Genomic DNA, 16,414 nt, shown 5'->3' on the forward strand with positions numbered 1-16,414 from the left:
TTATTGCCTTCCTAACACTTATCAGATCCTAACGATCTTACTGACATGTACATCAACTCTCTCCCCTCTGTAGATCCTAAGCTCCATGATGGAAGGTTCTCAGTGTTGTATTGCCCTGGCACCCCACTGTCTGACATACACCATGAGCACAGTAAACATTTGTTGGAAGGGTGGACGAGTAGTTACATAGAAGAAAGATGGAAAGAAGGAAGAGAAAACCCCTGTCTGTAGAACTACACATCTTCAGGGAGCACAAATGTTTTATTAGAGGTACTCCACACACACACACACACACACAGGCACACAACACTGATTTAGGAGACACTCCATTGTCCAGATGGGGAAAATGCAGCTCACAGAGGGAAAGGGGCTTGTTCATAGTCCCTGATTTGTTTTTCTGTGTTTACTTTTCCAGAACCAGGTCAGGCACCTGAAGAGCGTTCCCACAGAACCCACGATCTCTCCGTCTATTTGTCCTTCCCCTGCCCCTGGTTTCATATGTCAGCCCACAAGGTGAATCTAATTCCAGGACCAGTGAGCCCAGCCTGTAACCAATTCTTAGCCTCATATACCATGTCACATCTCATTAACTTTCAGTGCCTGGTAATTAATACTCATGTTTCATAATAAATACGCAAGTCTGAGCAGGGGAGGAGGCCTCCTCTTCTGCATCTCCCTCTGTTGCCCGGTCCCAACTGGGCCCCAGGGCCAAGGTGAAGAGAGGCTCTAGGAAGCTGAGAGGAACCCAAAGTCAAAGTATATGCAACACGGACACATGACTCAGGGGCTTAACACGGCTAGTCCTGGCAAGGCCCTTGGCAGTCTGGTCCCCCACCACCACCTCCAACTCTGGCACACCCGTCTCAGTTGTACTGGCTTTTCTGGACTTTCTCTAAGGCCCCTTCCTCTCTCTCACCTCATTGCCTTTGGATAAACTGGTCCCTCATCCTGGATATTGGCACAGGCACTTAGCACCATGACCCCCTGAAGTAAGTACTCAGTAAACACTGGCTATCATGATAGTTAACAATCATTTGTTCTATGTTTAATACTTATTACTTTCTCAAAATATCCTTTCTTTCCCTTAATTTAAAACTTACTGAACACTGATCTCCTGTCTAAGCTCTGAGTAGGCAGAAGACACACCTCTCTTGCATCATCACTGCTTCCCAGTTTCCTGGTGCTCAATAAATATTTGTTGACTCAACAAATGAACAATGAGGCTTTATCCAGTAAATGTCAGAGAAGCCCTAGACATGTCTCAGAATCCTAAATAATTGCTGTTTAAAGGAGATGAGGACAATTTATATCTATTATGGTAATTCAAGACATAGGATCATCAGATCTTGAATGTAAGCGAGTATAAGGGGATGGAGGGGCACTCTCATTGTCTGAAAGACAGAAATAAAGCACCTTCGATGTCACAAGGTTAGAGTCAGATCAAGAATGTCATTTCTACCCATAAGGATACGCTTATTCAAGGAGCACGATGAGTGTCTAAAAGTCCCTCCACACACACACACACACACACACACACTTTCCATCTCCCTCCCCCTGAATGGAGCCACCCTGTCACCTCATTAACCACCATTTACAATGAGGCTGCCACATTTTCAGGGACCGCAGCCAGGAGCCAAGGAGAAATGTCGGTGTGAGAGGCCTTAAATGAAGTGACAATAAAAAAGGAGTTGCTAATACCAGGAGATCCCTCCCTGGGAGAGAGCTGTCAGGAAGAGTGCCCAGGGCTGGGAGATTTATTGATACTAAGTGGATGGTGCCTTAACCAGAAGTTATTATCAAAGAGGTTTGAGCCGAGTGAGGATGGAATTGGACAGCCTGCGCTTTGCAGAGCAGGGGTTTTCCTGCCCTTGCCAGGGCTTGCCCTCCTACCTCCCCAAGAGGGAATTCCTGGCCTCGTTTTTACTAGTTCTGATTGTTGGCCGCATTCTGCTGCAGAATCTCTTGGAGGCAGGGACCTCGGAATCTGACACTCTCTCGGGGTTCCCTGAATGTGCGATGGCTTTTCTCTCTGCCAGGTCTTTGCTGCTGTTCTTCCTTCCACCTGCACTCTACTCTTGCCCCCCACACACACCCCTTCTTATGGCTGATCTCCGATTATCTTTCAGGGTCAAAGCTGGCACTTCTTCTTGGAAGCTTTCTCTGAGGTTCCCAAAGGCTGAGGTTGGGTGCCCCTGCCTGAACCCTGACCTCATCCCCTCCACAGCACTTACATGAAGTGTACTTACTAGTTCAGTCCTGGTCTTTCCCATTTTCCAGGCAACGGTCCTTGAGGTTGGACCTTGCTGATTTCACCACTGCAAGTCCACTGCCTAACATGGAGTCTCACGAGTGGTAGATGTGAAATGTTGAGAAGTGGGTGGATGGGCCGATGGACCAGTAGAAGAACAGATGTGTGTGTGTGTGTGCTCTGCATGATCCCCAGGGACCAGAGGGGGCTGAATTGAGCACCACCCAGTTTCATTTTGTTTTCATATCAATAGATCCTAATGCACTAATGCCTCTTGATCTGGCATCAGGGGAAGGCAAAGTGCTATAGGAGAGGATTTTCTAGAAACTGAAGCTGTCCTCTTTGCCATGACTGTCTCCTTCCAGTCTTATAGGAGGGAGGGAAGGGGTGTCATATCACAGAAGTCAAGAGTTCAAGCCTTGTGGTCTGACTGGTAGAGTTCAGATCTCAGTTTTGTCTTACCCTGATCTTGGACTTGCCCTTCCCAATTTGTAACCTAACTCACAGGATGAAAGAAATCATTGCCAGCGAATGTCTTTGCATGAGTCTGGTACTTCATAAGTGCTCAAACATCAGCTCTTAATTATTACTATCAGAGGCAGTATATTCACCATTGCTGTCTTAAATGGAGAATACATACATAGTCCTGCCTACTCAGATTCTCCATCAGCCTGAGAATCTGACCGACTAGTACACCGCAGGGTCCCCAGGCTGCTTTCCAAAGTTTCCATTTCTCCTCGGGCTCACTGTATCTAATGATACAGGGTCCACCTCTGGCCTGCTTTCTGACTGGCCTTCACTCATCTACTCTCTGAAAGTGAAAAATGTTAGTCGCTCAGTCATGCCTGATTCTTTGCAACCCCATGGACTGTAGCCCACCAGGCTCCTCTGTCCATGGTATTCTCCAGGCAAGAATACTGGAATGGTTTGCTATTTCTTTTTCCTAGGTAACTAACTCACGGATCACATTAAAAACTTAAATACAACTCAAGACTCTGAATGCATCTGGATTTAGTGCCAGGATTCTATTACAATGAGATTTAAGAACTCAGAACCTTTATCTGGTTTCTAGGTTTGAAAAACTGCACTGGAGTTTGCGAAAAGTTTAGCAAATAAACAAAGTATGCTCAATCGGTTAATATTTTTCAACTAATTTGACTAGAACGTAGACTGTAGGAGCCTGAAGGAACATTTATTATGAAGTCTGAAGCCACCAATTTACAGATGGGAGACTGAGACCCAGAGAGAGCCCGGGATTGGTCCAAGGTCACATAGCCCTGTCTTGTGATAAAAACCCCAAAGAGAATCCTCTAGGTTTCTGGCATCTAGTTTAGTACTTTTTCTACAAGACCAAGTTATCTCTTTTAATTGAATATTTAGTGTGACAGATTTAAGGAAATGCACTACAACCAATTATATTTCTGAACATTTAACCAATTATGCAGTGTCCCACAGGCCCTGGGCCTACAGAGTCTTAGCCTCAGTCTCTCGCTGTCCCATCCTCTGTTGCTGCTCAGGCTTAGTTGAAATAAGGAGCCAGATTGAAGATCAGATGCTGAACAAGTCTGGGGCCAGGGTCCACTTCGGTATATCCAGAAGGCTACCTCCAAGCCATGTCATTTTAGGGAGAAGTGGGCAAATGCACCCTCTTAGCCTTAGAGGATAATATATTCAGGTCAAGGGGGAAAAATGGACTTGTAAAAGGTAAAAATAGGAAGATAATTTGAGAAGGGAAAATATCCTGGCCTCTGTGAGTATAAAGATTCTATCATGCTTACCTGCACCCATTTCTTCCCTCCCATCTCATCCTTTCCTCTTCCACTTCTAAAGTTCCAGCAAGAAACAGTGGCCACAAGGTCCCTAGAGGCCCAAGGAAAGGTGCAAAACCACGTAGGTAACGCCAGGGAATGGACTGGAACATGAGATTTATATCCCACTGGATAATATTTCATTTCAGCAAGGAAAGAAGAGATCCTAAAAATACTGCAGAGAGCATATTATAATATTTTAATGGGGTTTATGTGCTCCTCATATACACTTCACCCAGTAAGATGGATTCTGCTTTTTGACAAATCTATATTTAACACGAGGAGAATAATATACAATGTATGCTTCCTGTTGGAGAGATCCGTATTTATGGAAGTCGTGATTCTGACAATCACAACAGACATTTAAAGACAGGGCCTATTGTCAGCTGCAAACAGACGGAGTGGCCTCATTAGGGCAAAAGAGAAAATAGTGTGAGCAGTAAAGGATAAATAGCTAATACAGGAGACATCAACCCAGAACAGAGGAGGAGGAAGAGGTCCAGGGTGACCCACCAACTCCTCCCATCCCTTACTGCAGGCATGTGACCCTCTCATCAGCACTCACCTACCATGTGCTGGGGATTATGCTGGCTTTGGGGCATAAATGAGACCCCTGTTTTTCGGGAATTAACGTTGACCTGAGCAGTCACAGATACATACAAGCAAAAACAAAAAAAGAAAAAGATAACTATTTCAAATAATAATCATTGAAGTATGAAAGATACGATGGGAGATGTGATAGAGATTTATAGAGGGTTGAGGGGAGGATGGAACAACCATCTAGAGGAGGTGATGAAGGAAGGCCAGTCCAGGCAGGAGAGATGTGAGCTGAGACATAACTGCTGAAAAGCAGTGAGCACTGCAAAGAGGTAAGGGAAGAGCACTGCAGGCGGAGAATCTAAAAAAAATCAGTCACTTTGCTGTACACCTGAAACTAACACAACGTTGAAAATCAACTACAGTCCAATACAAAATAAAAATTAAATTAAAAAACAGATACAAACACACAAAGGGCACCTGCCGGGTTTCCTTAGACAATATGCTGGGTTACACTGGAAGTTAAACAGATGACTTGTATGGCTCCAATACAGTCTTTAAGAGAAGATCTTGCAAGGGCATGAAGGGAAGATCTAGGAAGTAACTGATCTGAGACTTGGTAGGCAGCTGTGTCCTAGCAGCTAATAGCATTCTTCAGTTCAGCCTGACACAGTGCATCAATTACGTGTTAAAATGTTTTCACCAACAAAGGGCCCTGGGAGTTTGACAATAATCTGGATTTTTTGGAAGAGGATTCCTCTCAATCTTTTATGTGGCTACTATGTAGTATGAAACTGCAAAAGGAGGACAGGGTTTACATCATTTCCAAAATGTGTTTGCACAAAGAAGTCTTTCTTTTTTAAGGAGCACTTTGTGGTACTAATGTTTCATGGAACACATTTGGGTGATGTTCACGGAGCATAGTTTGAGAGCCCATATATAAAGGCAATGTGGGGTCATGAAAGCAGGTGATATGGCCAAGAGAGCAGAGCATCTAAGAACATCAGCTTCTTCATCTTAAAATAAAACTGATAATACCAAAGTCACAGGGTTGTGATGAGAAATGAACAGCCTAACATATACGGCAAAGCACCCTAAAATACTGTCACTGTGATGAGAATAACTTGTCTGCCTCACCATCCATATTAGGACAGTAATCTGGGGGCACTGGGGTTAGCATTACAGTTGGGCACTTGACTGGGGCAAAGTCTAGGAACCCTGTATCACATATTAAAATGAAGTTTCATTGGTGAATGACCTGAACTTGGTCCCGTAATTTTCATCTTCTTTACCGTTATAGTTTAACCAACAGTCTAACTGAATACCAACCAGTGTTGGTAACTTAACTGGCATCTTACAAAATGACTCCTGTGGGGATATTCACACAGCTAAGCTATTACTGTGGCTGATACACCAGGGGGCCTGAAAAATCAGCTGGTAGGATGTACAAACACGCGATGAACATTAGCAGAGAAATGTACACTGAAAGCTGAGGGTAGACTGGGAAAATCAACACTTGTTTTCTTAAACGTGCATCAGCAGCAAGCTGACAGACTTTCTTCCTGCGGCATCTTATTATGCTTTGCCTTGAAGTGATGGGCAGTGTCATAGAAAGATCGTTAGATTGGGTTCAAGATACCTGCCTAACTCAGATCCGGTCTATCTGAGATACCTTGGACATGTCCATTACCTTTCTAAGCCTTGGTTTCTCCCTTTAAAAACTGACCTAGTCATCCTTTTCCTATCTTAATAAGGTTGTTGTACAGATAATACGAAAGAACATACAGAACTGCATTGTATACATTTATAATGAATAACCATGACAACTCTTGGCATGGAAATGGCGCCTAATAAAGACTGGTTCAACAGATGGATGGGTGGGTTGGACAGATGAATGAGTGAATGGATACACAGATGGGTAAAAGAGACGGGCAGTTAGATAGGTTGGCAGGTTGAAAGGATGGAGGGATAGATTGCCTGAGTAAGTAGAAGGCTAGCTAGATAATAGAAGGATGATGAGTTAGATGGATAGGCTAATGGATGAAATAGTTTTAGAGCCACTGACAGCATGTTTGCAGCATCTTCCTCTATTCATTAATTTCTCTCTTCTCCTTTTCCAGTCTGTTCCCAGTTCTCTAAAGGAGTCTATGCCATCTTTGGGTTTTATGAACGGAGGACTGTCAACATGCTGACCTCCTTCTGCGGGGCCCTCCACGTCTGCTTCATTACACCAAGCTTTCCCGTTGACACATCCAACCAGTTTGTCCTCCAGCTGCGCCCCGAGCTGCAGGATGCCCTCATCAGTATCATCGACCATTACAAGTGGCAAAAATTTGTCTACATTTATGATGCTGACCGGGGTAAGCCAGGGGCTAGGGGAGGGAGACGTTGAAGGGATGGAGAGAAAATTACCAGCAGGAAGAAGAATGGGGCCTCCCTGCTTTCTTGAAAGCAAGGAGGAATGATCCAGAAATGCTTTATGTCTGTGGACTGATTTTTCAGTAGCTAACCTGTAACTCACTGTGCAGAAACACATCCTTGGAGAGAATAACCTTTTAACGCACCATGTCACTCTACAGCTCTCAAAGCTTCCATTGTTCCTGAACGCAGACTCAACGTCCAAGGACCTTAGCTGACTGGTTCAGGGCTCAGGGCTCATGGCATGGCTTTGAGGAGCATATGGAGTCAGACCTGGATCTGAATTCTATGTTCCTTCTTCTCCAGCTGTCTGACTTTAGGCAAGCTCTCTCTGCCTCAATTTGATCACTTCTGTAATGGGAATAAAATTCTCTATTCCTTCATTTTTTCATCTCTGTAATGAAGATAAAGCCAGTCTCTATCTCATAAAATTGTGAGGACTGAATGACACAATAACTAGATGGGGCTTGTATGGTACCAACAACACAGTCAATGCACAGAGTCTTTTATACATGTTAACCTCTATCAGCATCATCACCAGCATCACCATCAGCCCTCCCAGGCCTTAATAATTCTGCCTCTACCTAAATTTCAAATTTTCCATTCCATTTTCTAAATATGTCCAGCATTTGTTTTTCTACTCTATATCTTGAATCAGAGGATTCTAGTTTCTGGGGAGCACTTCCCTTTTCAAATCTACATATGCAAATTATTCCTCTCTTTTGCAATGGAGAACACCACTTTCTCTATTTCCTGACCTTGTAAATGGAAACGCTCTTCTTTTCTCTAACTCCTGTGATGGTTGTATTATACGATATATCCTACCATCCCCTGCTATACTCAATGGTCCAAAAAGAACTTAACCATTATTGGTGTGAAGAAATAAGTGGATTGTACAAGGTCTGGGAAGTGAGGCATAGGAATTCCACCCTGTTTAAAAAGAGAGGCTTTATAGGAGCTTGCCTTTAGAGAGGCTTAGAAGATTTTTCAATAGAAGAGTGGCCGGCAAAATGTTTTTTCAGGAAGAGTTAGGCAGGCATTATTCAAGAAGAATTAGCTGGCAGGTGTGGCCAGAAGCATTCTATTTGCTTTGATTTTTCCCTTCTCTTTCCTTATTTTGATGATTTTCCTTCTCAGACAAGCAGGCATTATAAGGATGAACTGCAGAATGGCTATTTCAGGACAACTTTGCAGCATAAATAGGGCTTCCCTGGTGGCTCAGATGGTGAAGCATCTGCCTGCAATGTGGGAGACCTAGGTTCGATCCCTGGGTCAGGAAGATCCCCTGGAGAAGGAAATGGCAACCTACTCCAGTACTCTTGCCTGGAAAATTCCATGGAGGGAGGAGCCTGGTAGGCTACAGTCCATTGGGTTGCAAAGAGTCCAACAGGACTGAGCGACTTCACTTTTGCAGCGTAATGAGGCTTGAGGCCTAGAAGCAGCAAAGCCAGAAAAATCTCTTTCATTAGAGGATCGTCTCTGGAGCTTATCAGCAAAAAGCGCCCATACTCTTAAAGGGGCTCCACCTACCTCACAACTCTGAGCTCAGAGTTCTGCCATTTGCTAGCTGTGTGACCTTGAGCCAATGACCAAGTCTCTCTGAACCTCCATTTCCACATTTGTGAAACATGGGTAACAATGGTACCTATCTTACAGAATTAAGTGAATTGAAGACAGGAAAGCTAATGGAGCAATGGCAGACACATAATAAGCTTTCAGTAAATGTGAGGCTTAAGAACACCAACCTTGTACTTAAATAAAATAAATAAAGCAAGCAAAAAAGAAACAACAGAATCAATCTACAGATGATTCTTTATGCTGGGCACCATATTGGTCACTATCAGAGAGATGAGCAATGTTATATGGAGACAGAAATGATATATGTGCACAAGATAGATTAACAGTGCACAGGTAATATAATGATTTGTTGCAGGCAGATTTATGACCTCCCCTTTCTTCCCCAACAAAGACACCCATGCTCTAATTCCTGGAACCCCTGAATATGTTATGTTAAATGAAAAAGGCATAAAGGTTACAGACGGAATTCACATTGTTAATCAATTGACCTTAAAACAGACAGATTATCCTGGATTATTTGGGTGAGCTCAGTGAAATCACAAGGGTCCTTAAGCATGGGAGAGGCAGAAGGGTATCAGAGTATAACATGAGAGACTCAACTAGTCACTGAAGATGGAAGAGGCTATAAACCAAGGAAAGCAGGTATCCTCTAGAAGCAGAAAAAGCAATGAAAATTTCCCCTCCTAGAACCTCCAGAAAATAACACAACCCTGACAATAACTTGAACTTAGCCCAGTGAGATTCATTTCAAACATCTGACCTCTGGCAGTTTAACATGATAAATGTTTTTATTTGAAGCCACTAAATTTGCAATAATTTGTCACAGCTGCAGTAGGAAACTAATATCCTACCTATGTCCCAAAGATGAAACAAAACAGTATTAAGTCATGGATTCCTCTATCATTTAGCTGTAAATCAGAAGAGAGTAGCTTAATTCAGTACACGGTGATCGAATACCTACTGTATGAGAGGCAAAGTGCTAGGATTTGAGATATACTATATATTAGTAACTGTGGTTGACAGCTATCAGGTGCTGTTTAGATATCAGATCAACACACTTAATAAGCAGTTACTAAAGGCTGAATAGTAATCAATATTTATAAAACCCCTGCCATGTTTGAGACACTCTCATTCAATCCTCATGATGACACCGTGAAGTGGGCGTTATTAACATCACCATTTTACCACTGAAGACACTAAAGTTTCACAAAGTGAATTAATCCATTCAAGATCATTTAACCAAGTATATTGTAGCATTAGAACTGGAGCTTCAGATTACACTTTTAATCACTAACTCTACTGCCTCCTATGTTCTGCAAACAGAAACACAAAACAAACACAGAGCCTGCCCACCCCAGCTCAAACTGGCCTTGGAGCAAGCTGGAGCTGAGTTTAGTGGAGGAGTGGGGAAGGTGGGGGAAACTGCTGTGGATTCTGACTGCCACCTCTGTCCTACTCACCCCACCTCCAGGTCTGTCCGTCTTGCAGAAAGTCCTGGACACAGCTGCTGAGAAGAACTGGCAGGTGACAGCCGTGAACATTTTGACAACCACGGAGGAGGGTTACCGGATGCTCTTCCAGGACCTGGAGAAGAAAAAGGAGCGGCTGGTGGTGGTGGACTGTGAATCAGAACGCCTCAATGCTATCCTGGGCCAGGTAGTGAGCTCAGCGAAGGTGCCCTCAGGGTGGCTGTGGGGATGGTTCCAGGGGACCAGACTGACCTCTGGCCCTCTGAGTTACAAGGAGAGTTCTTGACTAGGTGAAACCACAGGCTGTTTCTCAAATCCTGTAACTGATACAATTTAACTCTGAAATGTTATGAGATAGTACGGAGTAGGAGCCATCACCTAGGGCTTCCCATAGTTCTCAGATCAGTTAACCAAAAACTTACCTCAAGTGCTTCCTTTTCTTGTTAAAAAGAAAAATGCATTGCACTTTATAGTTTGTGAAGTTTATCACATCCTTAGACCTGATTCCTGGGTTTGGCTCTGCATTCTGTCCCCCACGGATCCAGCATTTGGTTTCTCGTCCATTTGGCCCACTGACCCATTTTGAGTCCAGGGAGGCTCTGAGCATCTCCCTTTACTCTTTCCTGAAACACACACACGTGTCTGAAAGATGAATTGATTGACTGTCCATTCTAAGAAATTACACCATAACCTCAACAGTCTTCAGCCAGATGTCTCTAAGTCATGGTTCCTCCTATTCTCAGAGGTAAAGCATGTGGCACTGGATAGATCACTTGTCTTTTTTAAATTACATCTGTGTATTCAGATGAGCTAGCAAGGAAGGAGATGCTGCAATTGTTTTTGAACAGTACTCTACAATTAAAGATGGCAGTTTTAGGTACTTGACAATAAGACAGCGCTTGTTAATAGTCCTCAAGACCCCTGGGGCACCCGCAGGGAATCTCAGAGTCAGCTCAGCACTTGTTCAGAGGCCTCAGCAATTGAACAGGAGAGATTCTGAAAGCTGGGGGTCCTTTGAGGCATTAACTCTGTGTTCTACTTTACAAAGTGTGAATCTGTGCCTCCCTCTCAGAGAGAAAAAGCAGCAAAAATTGTTCCCATTAAGATGGGAGTTTTTTGAGCCAGAGTCAGAGGACTGGAATTCTAGTTAGGTAAAGCAGAATAGCGGAGAAGGCAATGGCACCCCAACCAAGTACTCTTGCCTGGAAAATCCTATGGATGGAGGAGCCTGGTGGGCTACAGTCCATGGGGTCGCTGAGAGTCGGACACGACTGAGCGACTTCACTTTCACTTTTCACTTTCATGCATTGAAGAAGGAAACGGCAACCCACTCCAGTGTTCTTGCCTGGAGAATCCCAGCGACGGGGGAACCTGGTAGGCTGCCATCTATGGGGTTGCATAGAGTCAGACACGACTGAAGCGACTTAGCAGCAGCAGCAGCAAAGCAGAATAGAGTATTAATAATAGTTAAATGCAGAGACCCTGGAGCCAGATTCACATCCCCAGCTCTAATGTTCATTAGTTCTGAGACCCTGGGCCAGGTTTTTAATTTCTACATCTCAGGTTCCTGACCTCTAATATGGGCATAATAATAATAAAAATGGCTACCTTTAGAGAGCTCTTGTGAGGGTCAGAAGAATCTATGTATACAAGCACAGCACTTAAAATAGAGCCTGCCCCACTGAAAGTCATAAATGTAAAGATTTACATGTTTTTGCTATTCATAATGCCAACTGATACTGGTTTTGCTTTGTGTTTTTTTTTTTAGTTCAACTTTTTAAATTTTGAGATATAAGCTCATATGCATGTACAAGATATAATGCAGAGAGATCCCATGCACCACATGTCGGGTTATCCCAGTGATAACATCTCACAAAACTGTAGCAACTATAGTGCAATACCACAACCAGGAAATTGACATTGATACATTTCAGGTACAGGACATTTCCATCACCACAAAGATCTTCTGCGGTCATCCTGCTTCCCTCTCTCTCTCTCCTTTTCCCTTTCCCTAGGCACTCACTAATCTGTGGTCCATTTCTGTGATTTTCTTATTTTAAATGAGTGTGATATAAATGGAATTACATAGTATGTAACATTTTGGGTTTAGCTTTTTTCACTTGGCATAATTCCCTGGAGATTCATTCAAGTTGTTGTGGGTATGATACTGGCTTCTTGAGTCATTTCTTTTTTGGTGTAAGTGTACTCATCTGTAAAATAGGAATGAAGACCCCTGTTCTACGAAGCTGATAACAAGATTAGATGAAAGGTAGGCAAAGTGTTGGATGATAAACAGGTATTCTTAGCAGACTGAAGACTCCTACAGTAAAGATAAAGCTGTTGGTACTATTTTCTGAGTACTTACTTTATACCAAACACCATGCCAAGCCCTTTCCATGTATAATTCCACTTCATCCTCACATTCTCTCTATAAAACTGCTTCCATTAGCAACCTTATTTTATAAATGGAGAAACGAGGGATTACACTTGCCTGAGATTTCACAAGTAGCATGGAATGAAAGTAGGAAGTCAAATCCATCTTGGTCTAGCTACCATGCCAGACGTCTTAAAAACTCAATTGTCAGCATCTGCTGACTATAGCCATCCCCTCTGTCAAAGGAAAAACGTGTTTTGGAAGAAAGTAACTTGTTTTTTGAATATTTTATATTGTAGTATATTATCTTTTTTAATTATTGGACTCTTCTATTCTGAAAAGTAAAAACAAAATGCTGAAAGGATATTATAAGTTATGTGGTTTATCACTTGCATTTACACTTTACAGATGAGATGACTAATGGTCATATTTGTTGAATCATTTGTCTTGGGTTCAGACTAGTTAGTGACAAAGGATTTCCATCTTCCGATTTGCAGTCTGACATCTTGGCATCATCCTAGACTATCTCACACTCAAGAACTGGGATCTTTTCAGTCTAACACAAATGTTCTGCCTAATCTAAGGAGGAAGACAATGATTCCAAACTCCACATAGGGAATTAACTGCCTGTCACAGTCTCTAGTGCTCCACCTGGAATATCAGCTGTGTTAGGATTCTTGTTCTGTTTTCTTCCCTGCTGTATCCACAGTGCCTTGAACAGTGCCTGGCACCTAGCAGGTATTCAATAAATATTTTTTGAATGAATAGGAAGAATAAGGAATCAATGAATGCTCTAAGATCCTAAATGTGAGATGGGTCTAAATATCTACAGGTAGCCTTTGACTGGAAAAGAGCCTTTAAGCTGGAGGTAAGAGCAGGTAGGGAGGCCCAGAGGGCTTGTGGGAGCCAAGGTTCACAGAGGGCTTAAGAGGCCAAGTGGAGGATGTCAGTTGCTTACTGGAAGACAGTGATCTTTGGAAACCATTCTAAAGAGTCTGGGGGTTATTTTATAAACAGTGGAGAGCCAGTGAAGGTCTGTGAGCAAGGAACAGAGTTATCAAACTATAGTGTGTGTGTGTGTGTGTGTGTGTGTGTGTGTGTGTGTGTGTGCGTGTGCGTGTGTGTGTGTGTGTGCGCGCGTGTGCGTGTTTGTGTGTATGTGTTCGGTTGGTCAGTCGTGTCCGACTTTCTGGGGCCCCAGGTACTGTAGCCCGCCAGGACATTCTACCCATGGAATTTTCCAGGCAAGAACACTGGAGCAGGTTGCTATTTCCTACTCCAAGGAATCTTTCTAACCCAGGGATCAAACCTGCATCTCTTGGACTGGCAGGAAATTCATTAGATTATAATACTTTATCAGTGTATGGTATTTAATTATGTAATACAGTCATTAAGTTCAGAAGGAGTCAAAGATGGATGAGGGAGACTAGGACCAGCCCATCCATTCACTCTTATTGTCTTCAAAGTGCTTTTCATCTGTTGAAATCTTGTGCATTTATCTGTTTATATATTTACCATCTGGCTCCCTGCTAAATTGTCAGCTCAGCTCAATGAGGGCCTGGGGACCTTGCCTCACTTGTTCATAGCTTGTCCCTAGTACATAGCGTGGGGCTTGACATATGGTCCACGTTCAATACATATTTGTTGAGTGAATTAATTAATCATAGAGGCTTTACAGAGCAGTTGGGATTAGAGCTTAGCCATAAAGGTTACGAATAATCAAAGAGAACGGGAAAGGGCATGCCAGACACAAAGACTGTGAATTAAGGCAATCCAGTGAAAATGAGCTTTGAAGAGATGGGGTCAGTGAGGCAGTGGACTGCAAGTGTACATTACCTTTGTGTCAACTTTCTCAGTGAGGAACCTTTTATCTCTTTATCTCTTTAGTATTGCTCTTCTCCCAGTAAACTGTGGCCTCCAGCAGAGCAAGCACCATGCCTTTTCACTTTCCACTATATTCTCAGCACAGTGCTTGGTAGATAGTAAGCACTTAATATTTGTAAAAGGGAAAGGAGGTCATGAGGTGGGTAGGTGAGTAGATGGGTGGGAAGGTTGGTGTTTAGGTCCAACTATATGAAATTACTAATGTTTATTGGTCAAAAATCATTCCTTATTGTTTCTTATGTTTCAACCTGTAATTTCATCCTCCAGAGACTATTCTTATCCATTGCCCTAAGGCAGTGGGTTTCAATCTGTCTTTTGTTTGCTGTTTTGTGTTAATTTGAAGCTGAATAGGTTTCTGATAATGGTATCTCATTGTTGAAAGCGCAGCAAGCCATTTGACAAGAAAATGAAAAAGCAATGAAGAATTATTAATAAAACTATCATCCCAATAGTCTTTGAGCTCCATGGTCTGGAATTTCACATGCTAGCCACTATTTCAGAGCATTCATTGTATGCACTTGCATTTAATTATTCTTTCCATAAAAAAATGTGAGCTGCTATGCACATACATCCAATTAAGTAGATATCTGAATGTGGCTGTTAATAACCTTGAAAATTTATTCAGTTAGAAAAGAAGTCCAAATGCTTCTCCTATGTTTTATGCCTCCTTGTTACAGTGTGGGGCTGGTGGGGGGGGGGGGTGGGGACTGAGCAGGCTGTACCAACCTCATTTTGATGATTAAAAAGAAACAGATCAAGTTACCTTGCTGGCTGAGCTGGGGCTAAATCAAGGTCCACAGTCTTAGCTGCTCCCAGATGGGTAGTGCGTCTGGATGCCCAAGCAAATCTCTGGGTAGTTCTTTCTACAGATATTTTCCTGCCTAGAATGATTAGAGACAGCCTGTGCACATAAGATGGAGGGGTGTTTGGAGACCCTGGCTCTTATTTCAGGCATTATATGGAAAGGCTCACAATAGCCAGGTCCCTGTCCTAACACTAGAGATTTCCAGGTGGCGCAATGGTAAAGAATCCGCCTGCCAAGGCAGGAGATGCAGGTTCAATTCTTGGATTGGAAAGATCCCCTGCAGAAGTGGGGATGGCAACCTGCTCCAGTACTCTTGCCTAGGAAATCCATGGACAGAGGAGCCTGGTGGGCTATAGTCCATGGGGTCGCAAAGAGTTGGACACGACTGAGCATGCACAACACACAATGCAATGTCTTGACACTGTTAACATACTGCTGTGGGATCTGATATATCACGCCCCAACTCTGGGGCATGACTTCCCATCTGTACAGTGATTGGGGGATCAGATGATCCTGACATTCCCTCCCAGCTTCCGGCTTGTACTCAAACTGGAAGTTGCTCAGAAATGTCTGAATACCCAACTGGTTTAGGGAAGAAGGCACAAAGAAGGAACTGTATCTAAATGTGATCCATGCAAGAATGTGAAGTTCAAGAACTGGGGTGCAATCATCCAACTACCCATTTGACCATGCGTCCACTTCTCTGTCCACTCAAGCAGCAGATATTGTTATATCCAATACAACAGAAGATTCTCACTGTGTATAGAAAGAATCTCCATGAATGGAGAAGGCTTTATGGAAGAAGAAAAGAAGTGAGCATTTTAGCCAGGACCTTGGGGTTGTAATAACACTAATCCATCCCTGGAATCAGGGAAAAATGATTTTAAATCTTGTATCTGTACTTTATATCCGGGTAACCTCAGGGAGCTTATTTAACTTCTCTAAGCCTCCATCCCTATCTGTAAAATCGAGGATATCAGCAATGCCACCATCATTGGGTGGTTGTGATATTGTAGCTTGAATACTTAGGATAGGACAGGGCAGTCAGTACTCAATGTTCATTGCTATTATTATTGCAGGTGTAGCTTTAATTGTCAGTATGATTAATGCATGTATCCCCCGGGTTGTGTTTTATAGATTGTAAAGCTGGAGAAGAATGGCATTGGCTACCACTATATCCTTGCAAATCTGGTGAGTAGAGAACACTGCAAGCCCTCAACTGGTGGGGCCATGTTTGGGGCCTGGCTTGCTACTGTGGTCCCTGGCTGGTAGGAACTGCATGAGTGGGACTGG

General features: G+C 43.1%; 1 protein-coding gene across 7 annotated transcripts in view; it reads left to right on the top strand.

The window, feature by feature from the left end:
• GRIA1 (glutamate ionotropic receptor AMPA type subunit 1) overlaps positions 1-16,414 on the top strand; it is a 348,469-nt gene that overhangs the window by 186,870 nt on the left and 145,185 nt on the right. For 5 of the 7 annotated variants that reach the window (XM_070793885.1, XM_070793883.1, XM_070793884.1 and 2 more), the window contains exons 3-5: positions 6,714-6,953; positions 10,061-10,245; positions 16,259-16,312. In XM_070793885.1, coding sequence (XP_070649986.1) covers positions 6,714-6,953; positions 10,061-10,245; positions 16,259-16,312 — 479 coding nt within the window. The remainder of the gene's footprint in view (positions 1-6,713; positions 6,954-10,060; positions 10,246-16,258; positions 16,313-16,414) is intronic. The other 2 variants (XM_070793887.1, XM_070793886.1) reach the window with 1 other exon arrangement.

Source organism: Bos indicus, chromosome 7, assembly GCF_029378745.1.
Source record: "Bos indicus isolate NIAB-ARS_2022 breed Sahiwal x Tharparkar chromosome 7, NIAB-ARS_B.indTharparkar_mat_pri_1.0, whole genome shotgun sequence".
NCBI lineage: Eukaryota > Metazoa > Chordata > Mammalia > Artiodactyla > Bovidae > Bos > Bos indicus.